We start from the raw sequence: 25,425 nt of genomic DNA, 5'->3' as shown, positions 1-25,425 counted from the left end.
CTGTCTGGGAAAGGCGGGCAGCGGTGACGGGGTCGCGTTCCCGCGCTGTCTGGCGGCGTGCTCCCGCCGCAGGTTAGCCCGCCGAGCCGTCGTCTCACCTCGCGAGCGCTACGGTGGGTGAGGAAAGGCTGGGGGCGCCCCGAGGGCCCGCAGGCACTCTCGGCGGGCAGCCCTGCGGGGGAGGCGGCCACCGGCGGGACGTGGTGCGCGCCATGTGCGGGGCAGCGGGCGGCAGCGGGGCCGAGGCCGACCCCGCGGCGGGCAGGGGGCGGGAAGCGGCGAGCCGGGCCCCGCACCGGCGGCGATAGCTCCGCTGACGGCTGTGTTAACGCGTTCGTCGGGGTGTCCCTCTCCTCGTACCGCGCGTCTGCACGGAGCCGTGGAGGGGCTCGGGGAAGTCTCCCCCGTCCGCTCCCGGCTTCGCGTTCCCGCCCGAGCGGCTCGTCCCCCGCGGGAGGGTGAGCGGGCTGTGGCAGATCCCCCCCGCCCCCCGGCTGCCCGAGCCGGCCCTCGGCCCCTTCCCGTGCGGGCGGCGGTGCCAACGGGAGCGTGAGCGCCAAAGGCCGGTGCCCCGCGCGCTGCCCTGTCAGGCTGGGTGTAGTTTAAAACACCCTTTGTCGCCCTTCTGTCAAACGTTAAATTCGGCATTTCCACAAGTCAGTAGGAGGCAAACTGGTGTAGTGAGTGGAGTAGCTTATTCGGAGGCACCCGACAAATCTTTCGGTTGTTGCTAACAAGGAGCAGAAATGGTTTTCAACATCAGTTTACGGCGCGACGAGCTGGCTTCCTCTGTTTCCACGGAGCTCCTGGGGAGTCGCGTCCCCAGCGCTGCGTCCCTGCTACCGCACGCAGACGCGGCGGGGGTCCTGGTTTTCCAGCCCCCTTGGGCAGAGGGGTCTGTGCAGGAGCCAGGAAGCGCAGCCAGGGCCTGGGGAATGAAACGTTTTCTTCCCTGGTCTCTAATGAAGTTGAATACCGGTGTTAAAAGCTGGTTACCTGTGAAGCAAAACAAATAAACGTTTCCTTGTTTTTTTTTTGTTTTTTTTTTTCCCTTACGTGACAAAGTGCCGTGTTGTAAATAAGGTACTATTGTAGCTGTGATGAAGTTTCTCCTGGTGAGTTTGCTTTTCAGACAGCGAGGCAGCAGGCAGCGGGGCCGCCAGCCTCTGGCCGGTGGCCGTTACGAGATGCCGCAGGCCCCGGCTTTGAGAGGGCCTGAGCGGGGTTGTGTTTTGCTGTAGCTTTCGTACGCGTCGCGATTGCAAAGCTGATCTACTATTTTTGTAAGTTCCGAAGGGCACGTACTTTGTAAGGCACGGGTTACTGGGTACGCGCAGCTGAAAAGCCCCGCGGTACAGAAATGGTGGAACACCTGTGTGCCTCCATTTGCAGTGCAGAGCGAGCAGCATTCTGGTGCGACGGCGCACTTTCCCGCCGCTCGGGTTTATACCTGGAGTCGACAAATACTTGTCCTGGCGGTGGTGGCGCCCCGAGGGTCAACGTCAGGGCGGCCTCCCCCGGCCCACACCGGCGCGGAGGCACCGCGCCCACCGGGCCGCGCTCCCGCCGGGCCGCACCCCTCCCAGCCGCCGGGGGGCGCTGCGGCGCCGGCGCCGAGGGGGGCGGGTGGGACGGCGGCGCTCCGGCCCCTCTTGGTGGTGGTGGGTGGGGCTTGTCCCCGCGCCGCTGGGAGGGCGGGCAGCGAGTGAGTGGCGGGCTGCGGGCGGGGGCGCGGCGGGGTTGTGCTCCCTCCGCCCCGCGGCAGCGGCCGCCGCTGGCTCCTCCCGACGGGGCTGCCGCTCGCCTCCCTTGGAGGCGGCGTGCGAAGGCAGATGGGGGCGTCTGGGTCAGGGAGAGCAGCGCCCCCGGGTTCCCGCTGCTGCCCGCCAGCTTCCGTGTGGGGCTGCGAGGCCGCCCCGCGCCTCCCGAGGCGCGGAGTGCCCGTACTGCGAGCGGCGGTGCCTTGGCCCGGCCGTTACCGCAGCCGACCGGTTCCCGGGGGGAGACGGCGCCGTTCTGGCTGTGGGGGGCGGCAGGATCCCTTGTTTGGGTGTTGGGAAGGCAGCACGGCGGCCATGGCCTCCAGCGCCTCGAAACTGGGCTTTGGAGCAGCGCCTGTGGTTCTTGGGTGTTTAAGCACTAAAAGTGTTCAGACCAGAATTCTCCTCTGCCGAAAGGAATTCGCGTTTTTTGTTGGTTGTTTTTTTTGTTTGGTTGGTTGTTTGGTTTTTTTTTCTACTCTGTTACATCTTAAGCTTTGCTTATAGAAGTGCCCCCTCTGAATCTCACTCTTACAAGGAGGTGCTCGTCCTGACTTCAGGTGCTTTCACAGGGTCCTGCCCTACCCGGGACGTGCGTACAGAAGTTCTCGCTGTAGCTGGGTGGAGTTCATTGTTTTCTTCGTTTCTCTGCCCTTGTGAAGGGAGAGAAGCTTAGTGGAAAGGAGTCAGTTTGATTAGGTACTGATTTTGTCACCCTTTATTATTAATTTATTTCTAAACAGGGGAACATAACCTAGGGTCATCTCCTTTTTATAGCATCTTCCTAGCACAGCTTTATTTAGGTAGGCACAGTTGTTGTCTTAGGATTCAAATGGTTATGACTTTGCTACCAATGGATTATGTCGGCACGGTGTCGTTCAGGTCAGCAAGGCTGTGTGTGTGCAGACAGGTGCTTTTCATGTTAAACATCTAGAATTGCATTACGCTGTTTGTGTGCAGGTCGAGTGAGTGGAATTCCTGTCATTGTTAAGATACAGACTGCATTTAGCATAGATCCACTTGATGGATTCATCGCAAGTAACAGGAACCAATTGTCCAAGGCTAATATACAACATTCCAGTGCAGAGAGCGCATTTGTTTACTGCGGACTTGGAACTATAGTGAAATGGAGAAATCCAGAAGCAGGTAAGCAATAATAAGATGCTATCTTGTTAAAGACCTTGTATTTTTTTTTTTTAATTATGACATCTCATGCATTCCACAGGACAGAAGAAAGTTGAGTTATTCTCATATGAGGGCTTCTTGGTCTCTGTGGAACATTATTAACCAGAAAGTGTTCCTCTTAAAAACAAAACAAAAAACAACAAACACACGCATCACCCTCCCTCCCAAACCCGTCACAAAACACAACTTTATGTGAGTTTACATTATAATAACATTAAAATATAAAAATTATATTCTTGAGCTTGAGGTATTAGACTGGAACATAAGATATTTGAATATAGTTGTTGGCCCAACTACAGATTTATTCTGTGGTGCTAAGTCAGTTCTTTTGTTCCTCCCATGCTTTTATTTTCTAACTTTACAAGGGAGAAGTGATCCTTCTTCAACTTTTATTCTTCATGATTGCTTAACATAAATGCTCGTGGACATGGGCTGTCATCACTACATATGTGTAGCACATACAGTGTTTCAAATTTAGGAATAACCTGTTAAAATTACATATACTGGAAAATAATTAAGTATTCACGTGCCCAAGACCTTAATACAAAACTCTTACATGTTCTACCCAAGCTTGATTTTTTGACTGCTTTGTGTTACATTGTCGTTGCATATGGTTTCTCCCCAGGGTGGCCTTTGGAGCAGGTTAGAAGGTTTTACAGGGAACTGGGCCTAGCAGACATGTACAAGAACTTGTGCTGAAAACTGTTTTGCAAAAGCGTAGAAGTGTCTGAAACTCTTTTCCTCAAAAGTGCGTACAGTTGCCTTAACTGCACATCTTGACGGAACAGAATTCTTTTGTCTGCTGGATGGGGCCCACCTCTTTCAGAAAACATTCAAATAATATTTTATAGGAGAACAAGAATTTATCTGTCTCACACAAAATATAGGGCTTGTTTTCTTTCGTTAGCTTTGTTTTAGCTCCTTGCAGCTTGCTAGAACAAGCCCAAAATAACTGTATTTCCTCCTATGAGATTTATTTGGGGAGGTGGGTGTGTGTTTGGGTTTTGGTTTTGTTTGTTGGTTTTCTTCCCCCCACCAATGATTTGTTGTTACTACAGTGAGCAGTTCTTCAACTGAACTCCTGAAACTTAATAGCATAGATTGTTTCAATAACTTCGTGGAACCAGCATTTTTTTTCTGGCTGCAGCTATGTTTTTCCTAGCTCAGTTCATGTGATTATTAGGGTGAGACTTCAGACTATCCTCTTCTGTTGCCTGTTGCAGAGTTCAAGAATGTGTTTGTGGTTCTAACGTGCAAATTTTCAGGGTGGTGGCAGTATTTGTTTTGGGAAAGAAGCCTCAATGCAACTGGTTCAGCAAGTTTTATCTGGTTAGATTTTTTTTTTATCATTCTTGTTTTCACAAAATTACTGAGACAAAATATTGAGAATTCATAAAAACACACTTGTTATTCAGATTAGAACTACATGTGAAAGTAAACTGTATGATGGAAAAATATGCCTAATTTTACTTTTTAATTATGAAATGTAAAAACAGGAAGGGATTTTTTTTATTTAATTTTTTTTTAAAGAAGAAATACATTCAGTTAAAATATGAGCAAAACTGGGAAAGAGTTCCTTGTAAAAACTGTATATGTAAGTGCATTTCATGTTAAAATGGGAAATTCGCCCTTCAGTTCCTTGGCCTTTAAGAGGGTTTTTCAGCAATAGACAGAATACCTTGATATGTTCGAGAATAAAAGGCAGAAAAACACATTCAAATCTTCTTTCTAAAGGCACACTGTATGCACACACATGAGAGGGGAAACACTAATGCTTTTTAGTGCTTTTTATTTCAACTTTAGAGGAGAAAGGAATTGTCTGTGACATGATTGTGCTGAAAAGTGTCTTCCTGCCTCTCTTGGGAAAACAATTTTAAAATTCCAGATAGTGAGAAATGCCTGATAAAGGCAACAAATGTGTTTTAACACCTTGTAGCTGTCGACTTCTATATGTGATTGTACACCTTTTTTATAGATTAATTTATTGAAATAATGCCACTTCTTTGCAGTTAATGTAGTTTTACACAAAATATTTCTTCTTTCCTTTTAAGTTCGAAATCTCTAAAGATGCATGAAATCCAACTACCTAGGCGTCAAATGCGTGTAACTGGGAAATCTGTTGCTCCGCAATCTGCCAGGCATCAATTTCAGGACAGAGGTCATGAGGATCTGGATCAAGTCGGGTGTACCTGGTATCAAAGAGGAAGGTTAAAAGATTTCCAAATCAGGTGATAAGACGAAAAAATAATTTTCACTGAATGGGGCAGGGGGATCAGACCTAAAGTCTGGTTCTAGTAGGACAAGTGCAGGCTAAGGCAAAGGTTTTACTCACAGGCATGCCAGACATTTCTGAAGATGTCTTGTGGTACTTTGAGGACATGCATTGGCACAGTTAGATTTTATACATTTTTTAATTTTTCTAATGTAAAATTAAAAAATGGCTATCTAACGACATGCTTTGATAGGGGGACTGCCAGGTGTAATGGTCTTGCCCTGGTCTTGTGTTTCTTTACTACTTTGGTTTGTTGAAGGAATCTTGACAAAAGTGGGATGGTAATTGTTTAGAGATTAAAAGCCTAATATTTGTTGAACAAGTGGAGCTGATCTAGGAACTCAGACTTGCTGAAAGAGGGAGGCCCTGTGCATAGCTGTGTGCTTTAATTAATTACCTTGTGATGTCTTTGGTACTTAATGGGCCCTCTCTGAGCCAATTAACTCTTAAATCCATTAGGGAAAAAAAGATGGGGGAAGGGTGATAGTATCACAATCACAGATTAGCGATTTGAACTGGTACTCCAGGAAGCTGGCTGAGAAGCGGAAATGCTGAGGGGGAGGTAGGAAGAAGGAAGATCTGCTGGTTCCAGGCAGGGGTAAACATTAGATTGGCTCAGGTATTCTGGAAACAAGTCCAATGCACTTGTTGACTTCAGGGAAACAGTGATGTTGTAGCTTTTAAATCACAAAAGGCTCCCCAGTTAATCAGCAGCCTTCTCATTAGTATCACTGGGTGTAGGCGGGCTGCTTGGAGGACATTTCAGCTGCCTAGATTTCCTAAACAAGCATGTCCCAATTCAAGACTTGCAATGATGCTTGGGCCTCTGTTTATGCTTGGTGAACAGACCTGTTAAAGGTACTGCTTTTAGGGTGTGAATATTTCATATATGCATTGATCTCTGTAAGACCAAACCCTTTGGTTTTACTGTAAAACTAGCATGGAAGTTCCTATATTTACTGCTGCCTAGGAATTAACAGGGGAAGAGTACAAAGACAACTAACCTTTTCTTATATTCCAGATATCTAGCAAGGAAATTCTTCTGTCTGTGGGCAAGAAAGACATTTGGACAAGTTCTTCCTTCCAAAGCCAGGTAGATAAAGTTCCAGAAATCAAGAGTGGGGTTTTTTTTGTTGTTGTTTTGTTGGTTTTTTTAAAAATATCATTTAGTGCTGTACCATTGGGCTGAGAGTGCTGGCTACCAAGAAAATATTTGGATGTCTCTTGAGATCATTTGAAGGTTTCTTTGAATACCCTTCTTGCTCTTGCTTTTTGTTTGTTTTTAATAATCATGGTTAAACTTTACTAACTAAATTCAGAGGAGTTGTGGTTGTCTTGGTGAAGTTGAACTGTACAGGCATATAAAATGATGGGGTATGGTTGTGATGTCTGCTTTAAATTTCACAATTTTTCAAAGTTACAACTAGAGATAGATCTTGAAATTCAGTTAATTTTACTGTTTGCACTGTTGTTCTTAATGTGTATCTGTCTGACTTTGATGTACCTGTGGCAGATGATTAGTTTCTGTTGTTAGTGTTCTGTCAGCTACTGAAAACTGACACTTTGATACTCTTTTCTTGTTTTACTTTAATTTGCCTGTTCATTCTTGTTTGACCACACCCTTGGGAACTGAAGCAGTTCCCAGTGGAAAGACCTGTATTTGTTGCAGGCAGAGTAAGATCAGGCCCTTAGTTCTCCCGTTTCACTGTACGGTGTCAAGTGTGTTCTGATTGTCTCTGCCGTAGTAGGTAAACGGAAGTTGTCCTGTGAACCTTATCATTCTTGCTATCCCCCATACTGAACTTGCACTGCTGTGACTTTGTGTAAATTCAGGACAATAATTATTTTATTTTTTTAGGAGGATGAGTTGAAATTATGTTTTTATGAAGTTCAACAAGGAACATAAGCAATAATTAACTGCCTTTTTAGATTTAAGAGTCCCCAGTTCTCCATTGCTTTTATTTACAATGTTCTGTTAATGCACCAAGTCCAAAAAAAGAATGTATAGCTCACTTCTTTTTTCTTTTTCCCTTTTTTTTTTTTTTTTTCTTTTCTGCTTGAGTGCTTGGAATGACTTAGCAACTTGGCTTGGGGTAGGTAGCTATGAATCGCAACTTGTAAGAGGATTCATATGTATTTTGCTTAGGGACCTCTGAGTATTTTGGGCCTAATCTTGTTATTACAGACATGAGCAATTTCATTAAGCTAGTGGGATAGTTGTGATCGAAGATTGTGAGTCTGGGCCTGTGTGCTTTTTTGTTTGTTAGCTTGTACGTTTTCATGTCCTTCTGTTTTCCTTCTCTCCATCACAAATACAAAGAGATGAGAATTTTTTTTTAAGTATTTATATTCTAGTTAATGAGACTTTCCAGTTCTTAGGCTGCTGCCCAGGTCTTCTTGACCACATGGAAAAATGTTTGTGGGAATATTTTAAAATAAAAAGAACTGAATTGCTTAAAATAATACATTATGACCATTATTTTTAGTTAGGTGATGGAAATACTAATTTTCTCATGCAGACCCTCCTATACTTGAATTTTTAGTTGTTCGCAGTTCAGTTGAAATGTAGCATGACTTCTTACCTGGGCAGGTGTGTGTAAATTAAATCTGGGTATAAAGGCAGGCGCTGTTCTACTGGTTAAACAAATTGAGGGTCATATGTGACTTGGGAATCCATTTTGTGCATGGCTCAGCATCCGTTGGAAGGAGAAGCTGAGCAGCAGATGAACAGCTTCATTTTTAGCATAAGATGATGTGCAACTTGCTGAAGGAGTTCTTATGCCTCTTCAAGTGTTCTTTGGGAAGATTTTAAATTTGGGATAACTTAAGATCAGCATGCTGTTTCGAAGAACACAAAGGAAATATCAAAGCGTTATAAAATCTGAAGTACCTTTTGTATTCTATATCTAAAATATTTTGTGTTAAAATAAAAAAGAACAAAACTAGCAAGGAAAATATCCGTGTCATTATCAACTGTGCTGATTGAGTAAAACACAGAACTGAGGGTAAAAGATGCTAGTTGTTCGTAGGTCTAAAGTCAACTGGCGCTGATATTTGGCAAGTCAATTAAGATCTGTCTTTCCTTCCTTGACTTTATGTGAAGTATTTACAGTCAGGAAGCTGATTGCTTCTTGGCATACTTCATAGAGTCTTGGAATAAAGTGCCGTAGTAGGGTAGTGGTTTTTAAAATGCAATTAGATGCTGTTAGGCTAATCAGACAAGACTGGAAAAGAGGTAGCGTAATATTCATTAAAACTGATTTGTGGTCAACCTGGAAACCACTATGTAGTTTCCCATGTCCAAATCTTTCAACTGTTTAGATGCTTTTATGACCAGAAGATTCTTCAAAAAACTTTTGGAGATTGGAAGGAGTGGTGGACTGTTTGCAGAGAAAGGAAGCTCGGCCTCAGAGCAGCCAGCCATTACAGGTTTGTGAAATGACTTCCTGTTATCATGTGCACATAGCAGCATGAGACGTTTTCCTTAGGTTCTGAGGAAGTTACTAATGCCCGGAGGCAAGTAACATTAACAGTACCTTTAGGCCAAGAGCAATGTCTTCATTGCTTATTTTCATCTTTTTCTTCCCCTCTTTTTTTTTGTTGCTGTTGTCTTAGGATGAAGGCAAAATTTCTTATCCAACATATCTTCAGAGTGCAAATGAACTTGAAAGAATCCTACTTCTAGAGATGGGTAGCTATTTCACTGAATGGTGCTTTTTGTTTGTTTTTCAGGCATTTACTCCATAATTTTATATTCAAGGCTTGGAGAGCCTATGTATGCCAGCAACAAGCAAAGAGGAAGAAATATTATGTTGCAGAGTCTCGTGGTAAGTGTAGCAGTAGTAGTAACTACCTTTACTTGGGGACATACTGAGATGGGAGTTTCCAAGAGAAGTACTTACACAGGATCTCTGTCCCTTGCACGTGTTTGCACATTGACCTCCCCCACCCTACGGCAGTGTGATGCGTTTAGGTACAGATGGTTGTCAGTCTAAAGCTGGTAGGGGGGTTCTGTTTGATGCACTGCTGTGTAGCTATGTAATTATTTAGGGATGCCAGTGAATAAGCTTAAGGGCCTCTCCATCTGCTCTGAATTGTGTTGTTTGTTTTTTAGGGGGTGGTTTGTTTTTTTTTTTGTTTTTTTTTTGTTTTTTTTTTTTTGTTTTTTACTGTATATGTTCAAATAGATTTTTTTTTTTTTTTTTAAATAGTGTGTTATTGGAATTTTCTATCAGCTGTGGCTGTAGAAATTAGATACTGTCTAATACCCTGTGGTATTAACTGCACATACTTTATCTATATTCACTATTCCTTCCAGCTTGAGTTGTGCAATTGAAAAGAAGCCCAAGCTTTTGAAGTGCCCTTTGTCTTACTGTGTAGATTCTTTGTTCTGCAATGGATTTATCCTGCTGATGAAGTTGCCTATATTGGTTGCAACTTCCTTTGGTTTTGAGGAATCTCTATTTCCCTGAAGGGAAGGATGACCCTCTTTCAAAGATGATATTGTAGTTTTCTTCCATGCTGATTTGCAAAATAAGTTAACTGGTCTCTGCATATGAATGTACCCTCAAAATATTATGTAGACTGGCATCTTTGGAAACAAACTGATAGCCTATCTAGATTTCCTTTCTTACTGGGTGAGGCTAGAGAACTTACAGAAGCAGCTGTGCATTACTTAGGCAAAAAGATAGAAAAGTGTCCTATTTTAAGGTAGGTTAACACTTGATTCACCAGATTGCAAGGAAATAAAAAAAAAGTGTTAGATTTTTTTAGTGTAAGTGTGAAGTAGCATAAAATAAATGGTGTTTTTTTCTAATAGCTTTGCTTCAGTAGTGTTGGTTCTGACAAGCCAGACTGTTGTAAGGAGAAAGTGCAGTGCACTGCATATAGTGGTAAACTGGAATTTATGACACCGCTTCTGTTTTTAGCTGTGTGACCAGCCTGCTAAATAAACTTGACTTGTTTCTGGTTGATTTATCAGCTTGTAGTAGAGAATAACTCTTGAAAAGCTACTGATGAACCTGATGAACTTTTTTTTTCTTAAACGAACCAAAGAAAATCTTGTAATTCTTACCCAATAAGGTTGTTAACGCTGAATATTGTTATACAGTTACATACCCTGTAAGCACTGGAGACAAAGCAATGCCATTGTCTGATAATTCACGCTGCTCTGAACAAGTGGCATGAAGCTGTCAGCGTTTCAGAGATCCTTGTCAGTGTGACACCCTCGCTGGGGTGGATGGTCGCGGCTGCGGCTCTGGTCGCTGTTGTTTCAGGGTTTCCCATGAGGTGTCCCTGCGGGTTGAGGGGACTGGAGGTCAGGGACAAGTGGTGGTATGGAGTGGTTAAAAATGCCAGATTCCTGCATGAGCTTAAGATACTGTGATGTTTTTTTGTTGTGCACAGCAAAGAAGCAAATATTGCTCAGGACTTGGCGGTGCTGGCTGGTTTATGTTGATGTTCAAAGGACAAAACATGGGATGCAGTCTATGGCACTGGCATTCAGGGAAAGAAGCTGTTTGCGGTAAGAATGGAGTGGGAGCAGGCAGAGAGGCACTGACCATAAGGCCATGGTTTTACTTGTGTTCTGTTATCTTTTCCTGCAGTGACTTTGTTCTGTGTTAAATAATTTTTGCGGGAGGGCGGCATGTCTGAATTCTGATACGCACAGATTCCACATAGATGTGGAATTAGAAGGTTGTTGTTCATACTGTTTTCCAGTGAGAGGAAGGTGATTTCTTGTACCAAACTAAGGAACCCCTGTTTGAATATATCTGTGACATTGTTTTGGCAGCATATCGTGGGCAGTGTGGAGAAGACGACACTACCAGAACCAGACTGGACGTAAAATGAACGTTCTGGCTCTGCAGCACTGGGCCCAGAGCCTGCAATTTCGAGTAAGTCCCAGGAGCTCCAGCTACTACCGTTTCTAATGTTTAATGTAATATGTTGCAGATTAATAAAAAAATACGGTTTGTACTCATTTGCTTTGCAAATTACAGTACTTATGATGGAAGAACGTATTAGGACATGAGGCTATGGAAGGAGGCTATGTCAAGGGAAGTTCATATTGGCCATTAGGAAAGGGTTCTTCACTGTGAGGGTGGTTGGTCACAGCAACAGGCGCCCCAGGGAAGTGGTCATGGCACCAAGTCTGTCAGAGTTCAAGAAACATCTGGATGATGCTCTTAGTTGTATGATTTAGTTTTAGATAGTCCTGCAAGAAGCAGGGAGTTGGATTTGATCCTTATGGATCCCTTCCAACTTGAGATATTTTGTGGTTCTATGAAGAAGGTCAAAACAATTTTTTACAAGAAAAAATTCTGTACAAGAAATCTAGGCAAAGCAAACTGGATCTGTGTCTTATATTTGCTAGGAAGCAAACTGACCAAAGGAATTATTACTGTCTTACACGATGCTTGAAAGCATCAGAGTTCTCTCCACCAGAGAACTAGCCACAGGTAAAAAAGAGGTAAAAGAAAACAGATGTGTGAGTTTGCAGCTGTGGCATTTTGGGCAGGGCATGATGGGTCATTGCATGTACCTCCCTGGAATGCCGAACTCCTCGTAGGTCTAATCCACTGTCCCGTTGGGAGGCAAGATAACACCAGTTAGCAGTTTGACGGCACCTTACTCTGTAAGACAACATCTTATGTCCTGATGAATTTCTGTAAGCATGTTTAATTCCATTTTGAGGTGAGAAAATACAGTCCAGCATTTCGTATTCTTGAGAGGTTTTCAGCTCTTTGAGTAAATTGTTCATCTTAACTGAAGTGAAAACAGCATGGTTTTCTTTCTTGACTGGAACTGTGGCTTTTTGTCACACTAATTAAAAACAGGGAGATTTGGCCTGCGCTGTAAAATGGCAACACTGCCTGTTTGAGGCCAGTGTTCTACTGAGGAGATAAACTCGTGACTTGGGAAATCTTATAATATCTCAAGATGTGATTCTCTTTTGTATGAAAATACTCTGTCTGAAAGAAGCCTGTTGTCCAAAAAGTATTATTTTAGCCTTTTAATGGAAAAAGTGCGAAAATATCAAAAGAAGAAAAAAAGTTTTATATGGCATTCTTTGTCTTTGACCTTTTCTATGTGACATTCCTTTGGCATTTGTTTGTTTGTTTTTGCTTGTCAGGGTGTTTTTCCTCCCTTATGGGGAAGACCCTCATTGCTCATGGCTTTCACGTTTAGATATTACATGGAATTTCTTCTTGCCTGTGTGTTCTTCCTCTTCTCTTCTTTATTCTGCTTCCCTAATCTTGTCCATTTTTTTCCCCTTACTGCCCTCTCTCCTCAATTGTTCTGTCAGGCTTGGTTGCAGTGGCGAGAGCTGTATTTGTACAGCCAGAATGACAAGCAGAAGGAGACTAGGGCAGTAACTCACCATCAGCACTGGGAATTGAAGAGATGCATGGAAGCATGGCTGGGATACTTAAATCTCCACAGAGCAAAGAAACATCAGAATGGTGAGTTAGGGCAGAATAGGGCTCAGCTCCTTTGCGTGTTGCAAATTATATTCTGATGGAGATATCAGAGAAGGATGTATTCAGGACTGTTATCAGTCAATCTATGTGTGCATTTCCTTGATAATCAGAAAATCACAACTCGTACAGGATGGTAAAGACTATTACACCAGTTCTTCTGTTTCTTCCCTTGAAGTCACTGGATTGAGTACAGATGTTTGTGTGAATGGCTGTTGGTTGGTGGTAGCAGAAAAGAATCCAGCTTGGATATCTGGGAACTGGTAATAGGAATATACTGAAATGTAAGCAAGCTTGTGTGTGTCGATCAAGTGATCTTAACTGCCGCTTCTGAAGTCAGTACAGTACGTTACTGCTTTAGAACTGCTGTTGTGATCGCTGGGATGAACGTAGTCCATAGCTGAGTGTTACTGTGAATTCTTACTGCTATTTTTCAGTGTTAGAGCTTCTGTCACTTCAGAACCAGTGGCTTAAATGTCATGGCCTCATCTGATATAAATGACCCCAGGACAGAACAAGTCATGAGTAATTTGTGTGATTGTTTTTTAGAGCTGGCCCAAGAGCATCACCGAAGCAAAATAGTCCGGCAATGTTTCTCTGATTGGCGGCTGTCATGGGAGTGCAGGAGAAGAATGCATGCTCACCGAAAGAACATTGAAAAAGTAGCAGCAAGAATTGCCTTACGGAGAGCCTTTGCACACTGGAAGCATTGTATCCAGTCTGTATTTAGTCCCTGGCAAGGACAGGTTAAAAGCATTCCTGTGGGGGAAGGGTCTGTTTAGGAAGCATGAATGTTGTGCAGTAGTGTGGATGACAACAAACACGTTGTTATTAGAAAGATGTGTGTAAGTCCATACTCACAATTAATAAAACTGTTGCAATTACGGAATGTTGGCTTGTTGACAGCTAAGAGATTGCAGAAGATAATTTAAGGTTGGGGAGGAATTCCTTACTTGCTATTCAATCAGAAATGTATTGGGGTAAGCCAGCAAAATCTAAAAACTTGACTGTAATCAAAACTTGTGCAGGTAACAGTGCTGGAAATTCAAATATTGAAGCAAATTTGGATGGAGATCGAGTGCCCCTCTGTGGAGAAGGCTGTGTATATATCCAGACGGATGTTTCTGTGTAAATATACTTTAACTCTATGACAGATACTGTACTGTGTGTGGAAGAGACTCGACGTTGTGAGCTAGCTGAAAAACACTACAAGCATCGTCTGTTGGTAAGAGCACTGTTATGTGTCAGGTGGAAGAGGCTGTGAAGAGAATTCAAATACTTCTGCCTGACAGTGTGCCTTTAGTACTAACAGTGCTGTGCAGGTTTTAAGTGAGGGATGAACCATTTTCTGCCATGGTGAGTTTGGATCAGGCATCAGGTTTCTAAGTTCCAACTATTCTGGAATCTGCCAATTGAATCCAGATGGGGAAACTGTGCTGCTCTCCAAAATAGTTATTCTTCCAATTGGGAAAGTGGTGAAGTAGCAGATTAATCTTGGTGGTATTGGGCTACTGTGCTCCCTGGCCATTTCACCATGAGATTGCACTTTCCCCTTGATTTTTCCCTGATTTTTTTTTTTTTTTCCTTCTTATCACCTCTACCCCCAATGTTTGTCTACTTACACTGTTTTGCTGCAGGAATTATTTTTTTTCCCTGTCTGTAGCAATGCATATATGCTTCTTTTCACATGAGTCCGAAGATAGATTATTGCATTTGCAAGTAGCTGGGTGTCTTTTTTTTTTATTATTATTATTTAAAAAAAAAAAAAAAAGAGCATAATCCTTGAAGGCTGTCTGAAAGGTGGGCACAAGCAAGCCTCCAGCTTTTTCAGAACTGAATTATTTTCAAGTGTGGATCAGTGCTGATCATCAAAAGAATGGCAAGAAACCTGTTTGGATCATAGACTGAGAACATTAGTAACTATGAGAGCACTTTGAGGAAGGATGCTCTCGTAATGCTGTTCACCATGTTCATTCCTGAATCAAGGTATTGTGGGACTGTAGACTGAAAGACCTTGTGCAGAGGAAACCTAAAAGGGAAGTGAATCTTGTCTATTATTGAAAAGGAGCAAGTTATGAGTCTTGAACTGAAGGAGGACACAGATGGGGAAAGGACTTGGGTAGTGGTGTTGACAGCTGAATAAGGAGTTAGATGTCTCACAATAAAACCCTGGGAAAGTGGAAGGGACTTTTAGTTTAGCTGGAGAAGTGACTATTTGTGAGAGGAAGTTGATGCATGGCTTTGATGTCAAGTTCATAAATCTTAGCTGTTGCATCAAACATAGATTGTTGGTAAGGAACAGCCAGTGCTTGTTGATTTGCATTACATGAAAGTTGTGTACATTTCTTGTTGCTACAGAAACTTGGATTTAAAGGTCTTTGGCAGAATGTCATGAACGCTCATCTTCAGCAAATGAGAAAAAATCTGTCATACCGGCAGCATCAAGTTACAGTGAGATTAATTTTCTTTTCGTTCTTGTGTTAGTTTTTCTTGAGCTGTCCTATTGGCTTCCGCTTTCACCTACAAACTACTTTTTTATTAAAGCAGTGGCTTTGTTCCTTAATACTAATAGCCACAGAAAGTCTCCTGTGTAAGTCGGCTGTCAGTCTTAGATATATTATTTTAGTTTTCTGTTTTCCAATGTTTCTGGTGATCTTTTTTTTTTTACCAGAAAAATTCATAACAGATCATAAAACAAGTTTGGTATATGAAGCAGTGCAGGAGGCAACCATTGCAGCATGCATTTTCAGTAGGACATTTAATAATTTATTTCTTTGCATTCTTCTCCTCCCCAGATATCTGTGTTCTTTCATGTCTTTGTTTCTTTTCAGGTGCTGCAGAAGTTCTGGAACTGTTGGAAGTCCCGTTTGGAAGAGAAGGAGGAAGAACAGCAGCAGGCTTTAACATCAGTGGCTCATGCCCGTTATAGGTGTGCAGAAATAAATTAATATAAAATTATACAAGTGTGGGATTTGTGGGCCTTTCGGTTGTCTTTTAAAATCTAATAATACTTTTAGGGGCATGACCATCCTGATGCCGATTGTGCTTATATTTTCTATGAGTAGTGGGCAGTTTACATCTCTGCTTCTCTGTGAAATGTGAGAGGGAAATTGATTAAGCCTAGCTGAGACTTGTTTAGATTTAGGAGTTTGCTTTAAGTATTAGCCTCTCTTAATCAAGAAAATGTTAGTACTACAAGAGTGACTGATATACGTGGTACCGAGTTAGAATTGATTTTTGTTTTATTTTCAGGGCATAATTATTGCACAAATCTTTCTAATTGCCTGATGTCTTGGCATCGGGATCACTTTGGTTGTGCTCAGAGGCTACTGAAGAAATAGGAAATATTGCTGTGGTTACCTATCTTACAGTCAGGTGCAGTATGCACGGTTGGATTCAATACTGAACAAAAAAGATGTGACCGTAAGCATTAGTTTTGCCTCCAAGACCAACGTGGAACTCATAAGAAAAGAATCTGGACTCAAGATGTCAGTCATGCCAAATTAAGTCCATTAGCACTGCTGGAGTTATTCTAATTTAAGTTCATAGTGTGAAATAGAGTTAAATTACTGGGAATCTTTCTTTAGAGGTGCTGGGGATTTCTGTTTTCTGTTAATGTAAATGGATACTATGAGTTTTCATCATCTCTTAAAATTCAGCTACTAGCCTTTGTTGCAGGGTAGTGATGTATCTTAGTAATTACTTCTTCTAGCATATTATAGAGGCACAGACATGCGCAGGAGTTACAAGAGTGTGTACTTGCTTGTGTTGGAAATCAGAGGGGGGAAATATTGACTGAGAGGAAAAAAATGTATTTGCCTTTTTTGAGATGCCTTAAAGGTCTTGCCTGGGTTTGTACCCTTGAATTCAGTGCTGACTCTTCAGGTAGGGTTATGATGTATGATGCTATCAAAACCTATTTTCCATTTTCTGTATTAGAAGACTAACAAAAAAAAAGTTTGCTTTCCTTGGAAAAAGAGTATGTTTGGAAATATGCTCTTACAATGAGTCACTTCCTGGGACACTTTCATGTGTAAGTTGAGAGAAGAAAAATGGTTCTTAACATTAAATCTTCTTTCTTAATAGACTTGCAGCTTTCATTGGCAGAGAATGGTCACACTCTGTGTTCTAGATTCATACCTTTTTGTCATCAGAAGCCTGGCTTCACAGTTGAAAAACAAGCTGCAGAAAGTCTGTATTGCTTTGGATATTAGAATCACAGAATGGTTTGGGTTGGAAGGGACCTTCAAAGGCCACCCAGTCCAACCCCCTGCAAGGAGCAGGGACATCTCCAACCACATCAGGTTGCTCAGAGCCCCGTCCAGCCTGGCCTGGAATGTTTCCAGGGATGGAGCATCACCTCTGGGGGCAACCTGTTCTGGTGTTCCACCAAGCTCATTGTAATTAAAAAAAAAAAAAAACCACTTGCTTTTTGGGAGATTCACAAATAGGTTTGGAGGGCAGGCTGAGTAAGAGGGCAGCTGCATTTCTGCAAGCAATTAAGACTGTGAGAGAACTTGTGTGAGAGTGTAGCTGTGGTGCATTAGTTTACCCTCTGGAGACAAGGGGAGAGAGAAAAGGTTCAAAGACTCAGGAGGTTCAGCTTAGTGAAGATGAGTTGCAGCGTGCACCTGCTGCAGTGTAACTTGCACCTCTCACCAGGGGAGGGATGAACAGGTAGTTTGAAAGCTCTCATGCGTGCTGTAACCATACCTTCACTCTATGAGTCAGGAATGTTTTTGTGTGCAGTCTTTTCTCTTTAGAAAGAGTATAAATGAAGTTCTATTTCCTGAACACAAAAGAAAAAAATTGTAAGAAGTGCATTCCTTGTTCAAAAGTCAAGTGGCAAGACCCAGTAGATATCCCAAAGGAGCCATCGGTTGAGGTGTGTGACTGTCTACAGATCAAAGACTCTTGCTGGCAACTACCAGTACCCTGCAGGAAGATTTACTTAACTCATGTTTTTTACTGACCTGTAAACTTGTAATGAACTGCAATAGCTACCTACCAAAAATTACCTGGTAAGAATCCAAAGTATCTTTTAGGCCCCTTTAGACTAGAGAGGAGCTGAGACTTGCTAATGATCTAATTACTACACCCACATGATATGAGTTCTAGAAATAACTGATGTGGTTTGAACTAGGTACTAATTCCACTAGGCTGTAGTTCAGACTTGTGGACTAGGATGCTTCTACCCTATGCTGGCTCTGTGAGAGATGTGTAGTGCACAATCACAAATACATATTAATTGCATTTTTGGGATAATGTTTGATAATGATTCTTCTGCATCCCTGGGGAGAGGAGGCAAACTAGCAAGTAAGTATTATCTTAATCTAGAAAGAAAGACGCTTTGGTAATGAGGGCAACTAACCTGACCTTGTTCATAAAAGGCAGCTTTCGTAGAATCCCTTCATGTTGAGATCAGACCACACTGCTCTTTATTATTTGTTGTTATAACTTTTTTCAAACTGTTTTGGTTTGTTTTTTAAATTAAAAAAGTAGAGTAGGATTTTCAAAATACTTCAACGGGAGGAGGGAGTAGACTATATTTACAGTGGAGAAGAAGTAAAAGATCATTGTATATTTTTTTCTTTGTATTTGTTTATAAATAAAATTAATTGGTCAGAAGTCAGAACAATCTTTTGAATGATCTGAATGAAAGCAAGGAGTTCCAGTAATTTCAGAAAATTCATGTCTCATATATTCTGGGTAAGATTTCAGGGGACAAATTGTCTAGTTTTTTAACTTGGAGAACAATGAGGACATATAGCTGCTTGGTTTCCAAGGAAGGCTTGCATGATTTGAAAAATCAAGTAACTTTTAAAGTTGTAGATGGATTGGTCTTTTGACATTCATAAAATCAATCTCTTTTTCTGAAGGAATTCTGTCCTGTGCTGACATTCTCCCTTTTTGCTTGCAGGAGGGTGTTGATGAGACAGGTATTTGATACATGGTTGTTGAAGGTGCGCAAGCAGCAAGAATACCGGATGGGAGAGAAGAAGGTAAGTGTAACTCTTCCATCTGGCCTTGTGTAGGAAATAGAGGGGATGATTTCTTAGTCACTGTCTGTAAACATCAGTTAGTGTGACACAGACTTGGGTGTTGCAAATTCCCTTTTCCCTGGTGGGGGATCAAGTTAGGGGAAACAGATTTACTGATCACCTGTTTTAAGTTAAGCTGTTGCTAATAATAGAATCAAGCTGTTATGATTAGAGGATAACTATTCACACAGTTCATTCACTTATTCCCTCACCCAATAAATATGCGTATGCTGTCTCTCACACTTGGTCTGTTTCATAGTTACCTGGTTGAAATAATAACAGTAATAAAGAACCAAGCCCAACCTATTTAAGAAGTACGAGGCTGTACTGACAAACTAGTTGCTTCAAAGTAGTTATGCATGAAGTCCCGTAAGGGGTCCTTTGTTTCCAAAGACACATATGTAATCTTGTAGTCTACAGCTGCCTTTTCTGTGGTCTGAGTTACACACCTTGTAGTTGATGGTAGTGTGTGTGGATGGCCTTGTGCAGATATGGCTGACTCTTGATATTCTGAGAATTCAGCAGGACTAGTTTCTGGAGCTTATCGGTTCTTGGGAGCCTTTCACATGCTACTTACCAGCTTTTATTTTTCCTCTCTTTGCTCTGCTGTTTTCTGATAAGTTTCTCCATCCACATGCATATTGGTACCTGTAGAACACATTCACATAAACTCACAGCAAAGGGGCTTTGTGTCTGTTGTTGTTCAGTGTGAGAAGAGGAAAATGGACATTGGACAGCTCTGTGCATGTCACCTTTAAGGAATTGTCTTCTGTTTGTAACTGACCTGTCTCATGAATTTGTTGCCACCTTCTTTCCATTATAGGCTGTACTTCATTTTGAAAGGCAACTGCTGAGTTGCTTCTGGTGTTTGTGGCGTAGAAGAACAGCTGCATGTTTGGAGGAGCGAGAGGGCTTGGTTTGTGCAAGAGATCACTACAGTAACCAGCTGTTGCTAAAGGCTTTCTGTCTGTGGAAGCAAAATACTGAGGAGAGAAAAGCAGAGTAAGGAGTTTTTTGTTTGTTGTTTTTTTTTAAGGGGAGAATTATTTGGATTGGCCTTGTGGTGGCCTACTTTTGACAAAGCAGCATTTAATTCACAATGATTCTGACTTTTTATTTGTGCTTTAGAGTCTACTAGTTTATTTTTCAGTAAATAACTTACTGAAAATAGCAAGTCTGGACTTATGTCTGTGCAAGAGGGGTTCGGTAACATGGATTGCATTGTAGGAGAAATAATTAAATTATTTTTCTTACAGGAGGCTCAAGGAGGTGCAAGCATTAAGATTTCACTTTTCGAAGTGTCTGCAGCAGACTTGGAACAAATGGAGGGAGGTGAGAGATTTAACAGAGGGGGAAGAGCTTGAATTATTTTTGTTATCTTCAGATTGCTTGTACCCCTATGGCTAGAAATTAAATTGTTTATTTTAAACACTAGTCATTCCTAAGCTCTCCTCCCTTCCCAGACGGATAAAACCGGTTCAGCATGCGCAGAACAGGAATTGTGTAGGGAGGAGTGGGAGTTCTTTTGACTTCTTGTTCATTTGTCTAGGTATAGTGAGAATGACACTGTAGTTTAGGAGATTTATCTGGGAATGTAACCAGAGTTAGTGAGATGAAATTGTCCCTGGCCAGTACTGTGTATGTGCTTCTCAAAACGTTACTGAAGTTAGAAGTTTGCAGCAGTAATGTATGGTCTGTAGCTGTGTACAGGTCACAGCAGGCCCTATCAGAAGGCATTTCACTTCTATGCTGGGCCTTTTCCTTACCATGCTGTGATGTACTGCATGTGCCTTGCAGCATGTTTCAAGAATCTATGAGAAATTGTAGAGCTGACACTAGTCTGTTGGTCCAGAGCTGTTAACTTGAGTGAATTGCATTGCAGTGAATCCTTCAAGAAGAGTCCTAAAAAGAGCAGGGAAAAGAAGACTCAACTAGGCCTTTTGGAGAAATAGCAGAGTGCAGCACAAACCTGTTATAGCAAGATAGAGGACTGATGTTTCCCCAGAGACTGGGAATGGTCTTCTTCCCTTGGTGCTCTGCCATTGCCTGTTTTCCCTCCATCGCATATACTTTTTTTCTGTTGTTCCCTGCCCCTCCTTGTTATAGTATGTGGGACATCAGCGTGAGAAATGGAGGAAGCTGGTGCAAGCAGATGTGCACTATCGGCACGCGTTACTGGGCAAGACCTTCGCAGCCTGGAAGGTAGGAGGGAATATCCTTTTCTACGTGGGACTTGTCTGTGTGTGCTTTAGTGTTTCACTGAGAACTGAAGAGCTGTTGAGCTGTTTCGCTCTAGGCACTCGCACACCAAATGTGTGAGGTACAATGGGGGCTGTTGTAGATAGGGTTGTATCAGCTCTAGCATTGCTTTTTGGAGCAAAAGAACCAGTGTAACCTTGTGACTTTGGTGAAGGGTATATAATAGCTAGTATTAACTAGTGTGTGATGGCTGTTCATCTCAAAAAAGCCCCAGCATTTAATTTCAATGGTAGTAACCCCTTTTTTTCTCTATACTCTGCTACTACTCTACTGAGCTGCTAGTAAGAGTTTTCAGATGTCTTCTATCTCAGAGATGTTGACAATTGAGGGAAATTTTACCTCTCACTGCTTTCCTTCCAGCGTTACCAACATAACATACAGTGCATTCTGTACCAAGTAGCTGAAAAGGAGAAATGGCACACAAGACTACTGCTGCGGTAAGCCGATGCTTCCTTGTGCAGCATGAGAGAGAAGTGGCCAAATTACTGCAGCCAAATTACTCTTTTTCTTTTGCTGCCACCATTGTAAATTTTTGAGTGTTCAGTGCTGGGAATTGACTCTTCCATGCATTGCTATTTCTGTGCAGGTCATCTAGCTAAAAGAAGTCAGCCTCCTCTTGGATTGCCATTTGTTTTCCTTTAACTTTTTAATCTATGTTTAGTTCCATGAGAGACACCAGACAGCAAACTGTATCATTCCCTGCGTGCGTGGATTCTGACTGCTATGATATTAAAGCAGCCTGGAAAATGTAGAGGCTGTCTTGTGTTACAGGGAGGAGAGTGATTAAAGATAATACCAGTATATGTTGGTTGGAGTTGCTTTAGTTTTAACTGCCTCATTTTGGTTTTAGTGCTATACAGCTTGAGTCACTTGCAGAGCCTGGTTGAGCGTAAGATGCTAGATTTAAGGGTGTGTTCTGTTTTTGCGCTGCCTTCTCTTCAGCAGAGACCTGAAGGGGCAGAGAAGTTGATTTGCAAGGCTGAGTTTATAGAGGCAGCTGGTTTTGGTTTCCCTGTGAGTGGGAAGGTACCAAAGGAACAAGTAAGAATAATTCTTGATGGCTTTTGTTTTGTTTTTAAATTTTTTTAATACTTTTTGCTTTCAGACAGCTTCTGTATACATGGAGAGAAAATGCCCTTGCTCTGGCACGTGAAGCTAAGGCAGCTACTCGGGCAGATGAGCACTACAGGAGAGCAATCTTGTCAAAGGTAGGGTCTGTGTCACAGATATCAAGGTCTAAGTACAGACACTAGTTAAGGCAGGAGTCAGGTAATCCAATTAGAAGGACGAAAAACTTTGAGCTACTATGAAGAAAGGTGTAAAAAGTAGGAGTCCTGTCTATTTGCACACATATCTGAAACTGTTGTCTCTGAGGGGGTTCATGGTTTTTCCTCTTCCTTTCTTCTCATTTCCTATAAGGAAGGAAAACCAGTAGTATGATACATCATAGCAGTGTTACTGGCGGCAGGTGGGCAGATGGACAGAGGGACAGAAAAGAAGAATGCCTTGAAAAATGCCAGGGGACCCTCTGAAATACTGCTGTATTAAACGTCCAGTGCCTTGTTGAGCCTTCTGTGAAAAATGAGATGGAAATGGTTATGGTGCCAGCAATGTGGAGTACGTTGCTTCCCTTCCAAAGAACATTGCAACATCAGTTTGTATCCTGTCTCTTGTTTGCATTTTGTCTTTAGGTGTTGCTGCAGTGGAGGTACACTGCCTCGCTACAAGTGTGTTGCCGTCAGCAGAAGATGACAGCTGTCATGGAGGCCAGAAAACATTTGGATATAGGTGAGCTGATGGAGATACTAAACTCTCAAAAGACTTTGTTATCTGTGTACAGTCCTTAGAGAGATATGGCTTAGTAGGGTATGGCTTAGTAGAGCAGTCTTTTGTGTTATCTGTACAGGTGAATTGACTGGATGGTTTATTAAGCCTACAAACCATGTCCCCGGAGAATGGGGGAGTGATTTTAGACTCCAGTGATCTGTTGAAGGCTGCTTGTGTGACTTTTGCTTCTCTGCTGGTTCCTTGTCTACATAGGGGATGGTAAAACTTCCTTCCTCAAAGGAATTTTCCATTACCAATTTTGAGAAGTTCAGATGCCTCTGTTCTGATGGCAGTGCAAATTATCTTATCAATTACCACTTCAGTCTTTCTCTAGTAATTAATACAGAAAGTCCCTAAAAGTCTGTAAGCATGTTCATGGTACCAGCCATGTTCTTGACATGAGGACTCTGAAGCACAAAGAGGGCAAATAATTTCCTAAAGATTATAAAGAATGTCAGTGGCAGCAGGGAAGACTTGCAAGTCATGGCTCACTGTCCATTACCTGAAGTGTTTCAAGATCCTTCTTCCTAGTGCTGAGTATTGTCAGAGTTAAGTATTGCTAAAACAGTCTGGAAGAGTAGCTGATCACGTCATACTCTGAGATTAATAGTCTCCTGTTGGTACTTCAGTTAATTTATCTTCTCCTAACAGTGCGTTTACAGACCTTGTTTCTTCACTGGAAGGAATTAACTAGGGAGTGTCTGATGCTGAGGGCTCAGCAGCACAGGGCAGTACAGCACCACCAGCAGCACCTATTCCAGAAGTACCTGGTGAAATGGAAGAAATATCACCAGCAGTGCCTTAGGAAGAAGGTGAGAAAGATCAGCAGCCACCCCAGCCAGTGACCCAGGGTGGGAAGTTGTGGAGCAGGCCATGAGCCCTGGTGAAGGGAATGGTGGTCTTGGCTGAGGAGGAGCATAACAGCCTTGTGCATTGGGGAGGAAGGAACGTGCCTGTGTCTTGCCTGAAGAAGCTTTGATAGAACTCACAGACTTAACAGATGACAAGATGGGCTTGCCATGTGTGGGATCATTTACTATTAAGGAAATCTTTGCTGAGGTCGTAGATATTTGCGAATGGGGTTACACCGTAGGGGACTTCAACATTGAGGGTGCCCTCAACAGCACAAAGGGAAGGTGATAAAGGCTGTTTCGTACCCGTTCTGCTCTAGTAGCATTTGGCTCAGATAAGTGGGATTTGTTTGCAAGTGACTCACTGTTCTGGTTGCCTTACAGCTACTACAGAGACGGGGAGATTGGCTGATGACTCATAGACTTTGCTCTGCTTCCTTCTCTTGCTGGAAGACACGGGTAAGGAATTGTCCACTGTGTAGGTATCTAGCTCTTTGCTGATCCTTATCCCTTTCCCTCCTTCATATTCCATTTACACATGAGGACAAAAATAACTTATTTAACCATTTTCTGGATTTGTTGGCTCCACTGGCACAAGACTTGCCATATACTTGGTGACCTGAGTAGGTTGTTCTGCTATGGCTCCACCAGCACTTCCTGTCTGGTTGATGCTCTGGCTAGCATTTCTGATGTGGGACGTGTAAATTCCTAACCCGGTGCTGTGCAATTTTTTTTTTTCCCTGATAGCTGTTGCAGCGGCAATGGGAAAAGCAGAAGACAGTGCAAGCGTTGTGGCACTGGTCCCTTTCATTGCAGAGGAAGGTATGGGCGTGTTGGGGTCTGGGGCAGACTACTGAATTTGGAGATGTGCAGATCACGTGCAAATTTTACTGTGTTTGGCAGAGCGCACACTGAATATCTTTTTTCCTTTCATCTTTGGGCTGTTATATGATATTTTAGAATGCCGGAAAACTGTCCCTAAGTCCTCTTATCCAATTAAAAAAATTTGCACATATTTTTCCCCATCCAGCCTCAGCTGACTTAAATCCCTGTCCCTTTGTCCTTGTGGCAGTGTCCTGCTCTAGCTCTGCCTGTTACGATCCAGTGGAAGGGAAAAAATGTTCCTGTCTGCAGGGGGAGTCCCTGGCCTGGAAACCTGTCTTTGTAACAGGCAGCTCTGTTTGGTTTTGTAGGTATTTGATGCTTGGCTCAGATTTGCCAAGGGGCAACAGCAGAAGAAAGACCGCATTGAAAAAGCCAGAGGAGTTCATCACACTACTCTTCTAAGAGAAGATGTAACCCAAGTCTTCAGAAACACTGCTGGCATGAAACAGTGGCCGGGACAGCTCCAAGCCCAACTCCAGCTGAAGGTAAAAGAGACAAGTGATTTCTCAGATATATCCAGGACTGGTCTGCTCTGATCTAGTGTGTGTGTGTGCATATGTATCTTGGAGCCCTACATCTCAGCTCTTGTCTGCATCTGACATACACTTTTGTGATGCAAAGCAAAACACCCTGTCCTTTCCTTCAGCTGAGACTGGAGCACTTCAGACTTGTGTTGCTAATTGGGAACCTTTGGTAATGAAGTTATTTCAAATCTGGCCAATTCCTACTGTGGACGATATAGCTGGATGAAACCTTTGCTTGTGGTCAGAGCATTCTGTGCTAGCATGAAGCGTTAGAGACTGCATCTAACCCTATCTTAGCTTTAGCACCATTTACACCTTCGAATGTGGGCTACTGTCACTT

General features: G+C 42.6%; 1 protein-coding gene and 1 long non-coding RNA gene across 8 annotated transcripts in view; one reads left to right on the top strand and one right to left on the bottom strand.

The window, feature by feature from the left end:
- Window positions 1–40: 40 nt before the first annotated feature.
- Window positions 41–25,425, top strand: part of SFI1 (SFI1 centrin binding protein) — a 36,014-nt gene continuing 10,629 nt past the window's right edge. For 2 of the 7 annotated variants that reach the window (XM_086761355.1, XM_086761354.1), the window contains exons 1-24: window positions 41–113; window positions 2,721–2,906; window positions 4,997–5,173; window positions 6,239–6,310; window positions 8,539–8,646; window positions 8,950–9,044; window positions 10,624–10,741; window positions 11,012–11,114; window positions 12,527–12,683; window positions 13,248–13,409; window positions 13,853–13,923; window positions 15,057–15,149; window positions 15,530–15,627; window positions 18,619–18,700; window positions 19,563–19,741; window positions 19,996–20,071; window positions 20,846–20,941; window positions 21,359–21,435; window positions 22,104–22,206; window positions 22,690–22,786; window positions 23,477–23,637; window positions 24,061–24,135; window positions 24,424–24,498; window positions 24,870–25,046. In XM_086761355.1, the coding sequence (XP_086617481.1) occupies window positions 2,887–2,906; window positions 4,997–5,173; window positions 6,239–6,310; window positions 8,539–8,646; window positions 8,950–9,044; window positions 10,624–10,741; window positions 11,012–11,114; window positions 12,527–12,683; window positions 13,248–13,409; window positions 13,853–13,923; window positions 15,057–15,149; window positions 15,530–15,627; window positions 18,619–18,700; window positions 19,563–19,741; window positions 19,996–20,071; window positions 20,846–20,941; window positions 21,359–21,435; window positions 22,104–22,206; window positions 22,690–22,786; window positions 23,477–23,637; window positions 24,061–24,135; window positions 24,424–24,498; window positions 24,870–25,046 (2,472 nt within the window). In that variant the 5' untranslated portion in view covers window positions 41–113; window positions 2,721–2,886. Of the gene's footprint in view, window positions 114–2,055; window positions 2,460–2,720; window positions 2,907–3,570; window positions 3,694–4,996; window positions 5,174–6,238; window positions 6,311–8,538; window positions 8,647–8,949; window positions 9,045–10,623; window positions 10,742–11,011; window positions 11,115–12,526; window positions 12,684–13,247; window positions 13,410–13,852; window positions 13,924–15,056; window positions 15,150–15,529; window positions 15,628–18,618; window positions 18,701–19,562; window positions 19,742–19,995; window positions 20,072–20,845; window positions 20,942–21,358; window positions 21,436–22,103; window positions 22,207–22,689; window positions 22,787–23,476; window positions 23,638–24,060; window positions 24,136–24,423; window positions 24,499–24,869; window positions 25,047–25,425 lie in introns of those variants that run through there. The other 5 variants (XR_015260404.1, XM_086761352.1, XM_086761356.1 and 2 more) reach the window with 4 other exon arrangements.
- LOC147598617 (uncharacterized) lies at window positions 677–1,559 on the bottom strand. Its single transcript, XR_015260457.1, has 2 exons — window positions 1,451–1,559; window positions 677–996 (listed from the first exon to the last, which is right to left on the bottom strand). It is a non-coding gene; the product is annotated as an uncharacterized LOC147598617 (long non-coding RNA).

Source organism: Chlamydotis macqueenii, chromosome 17 (assembly GCF_036417535.1).
Source record: "Chlamydotis macqueenii isolate bChlMac1 chromosome 17, bChlMac1.mat, whole genome shotgun sequence".
NCBI lineage: Eukaryota > Metazoa > Chordata > Aves > Otidiformes > Otididae > Chlamydotis > Chlamydotis macqueenii.
This window is presented reverse-complemented; position numbering and strand designations above follow the sequence as displayed.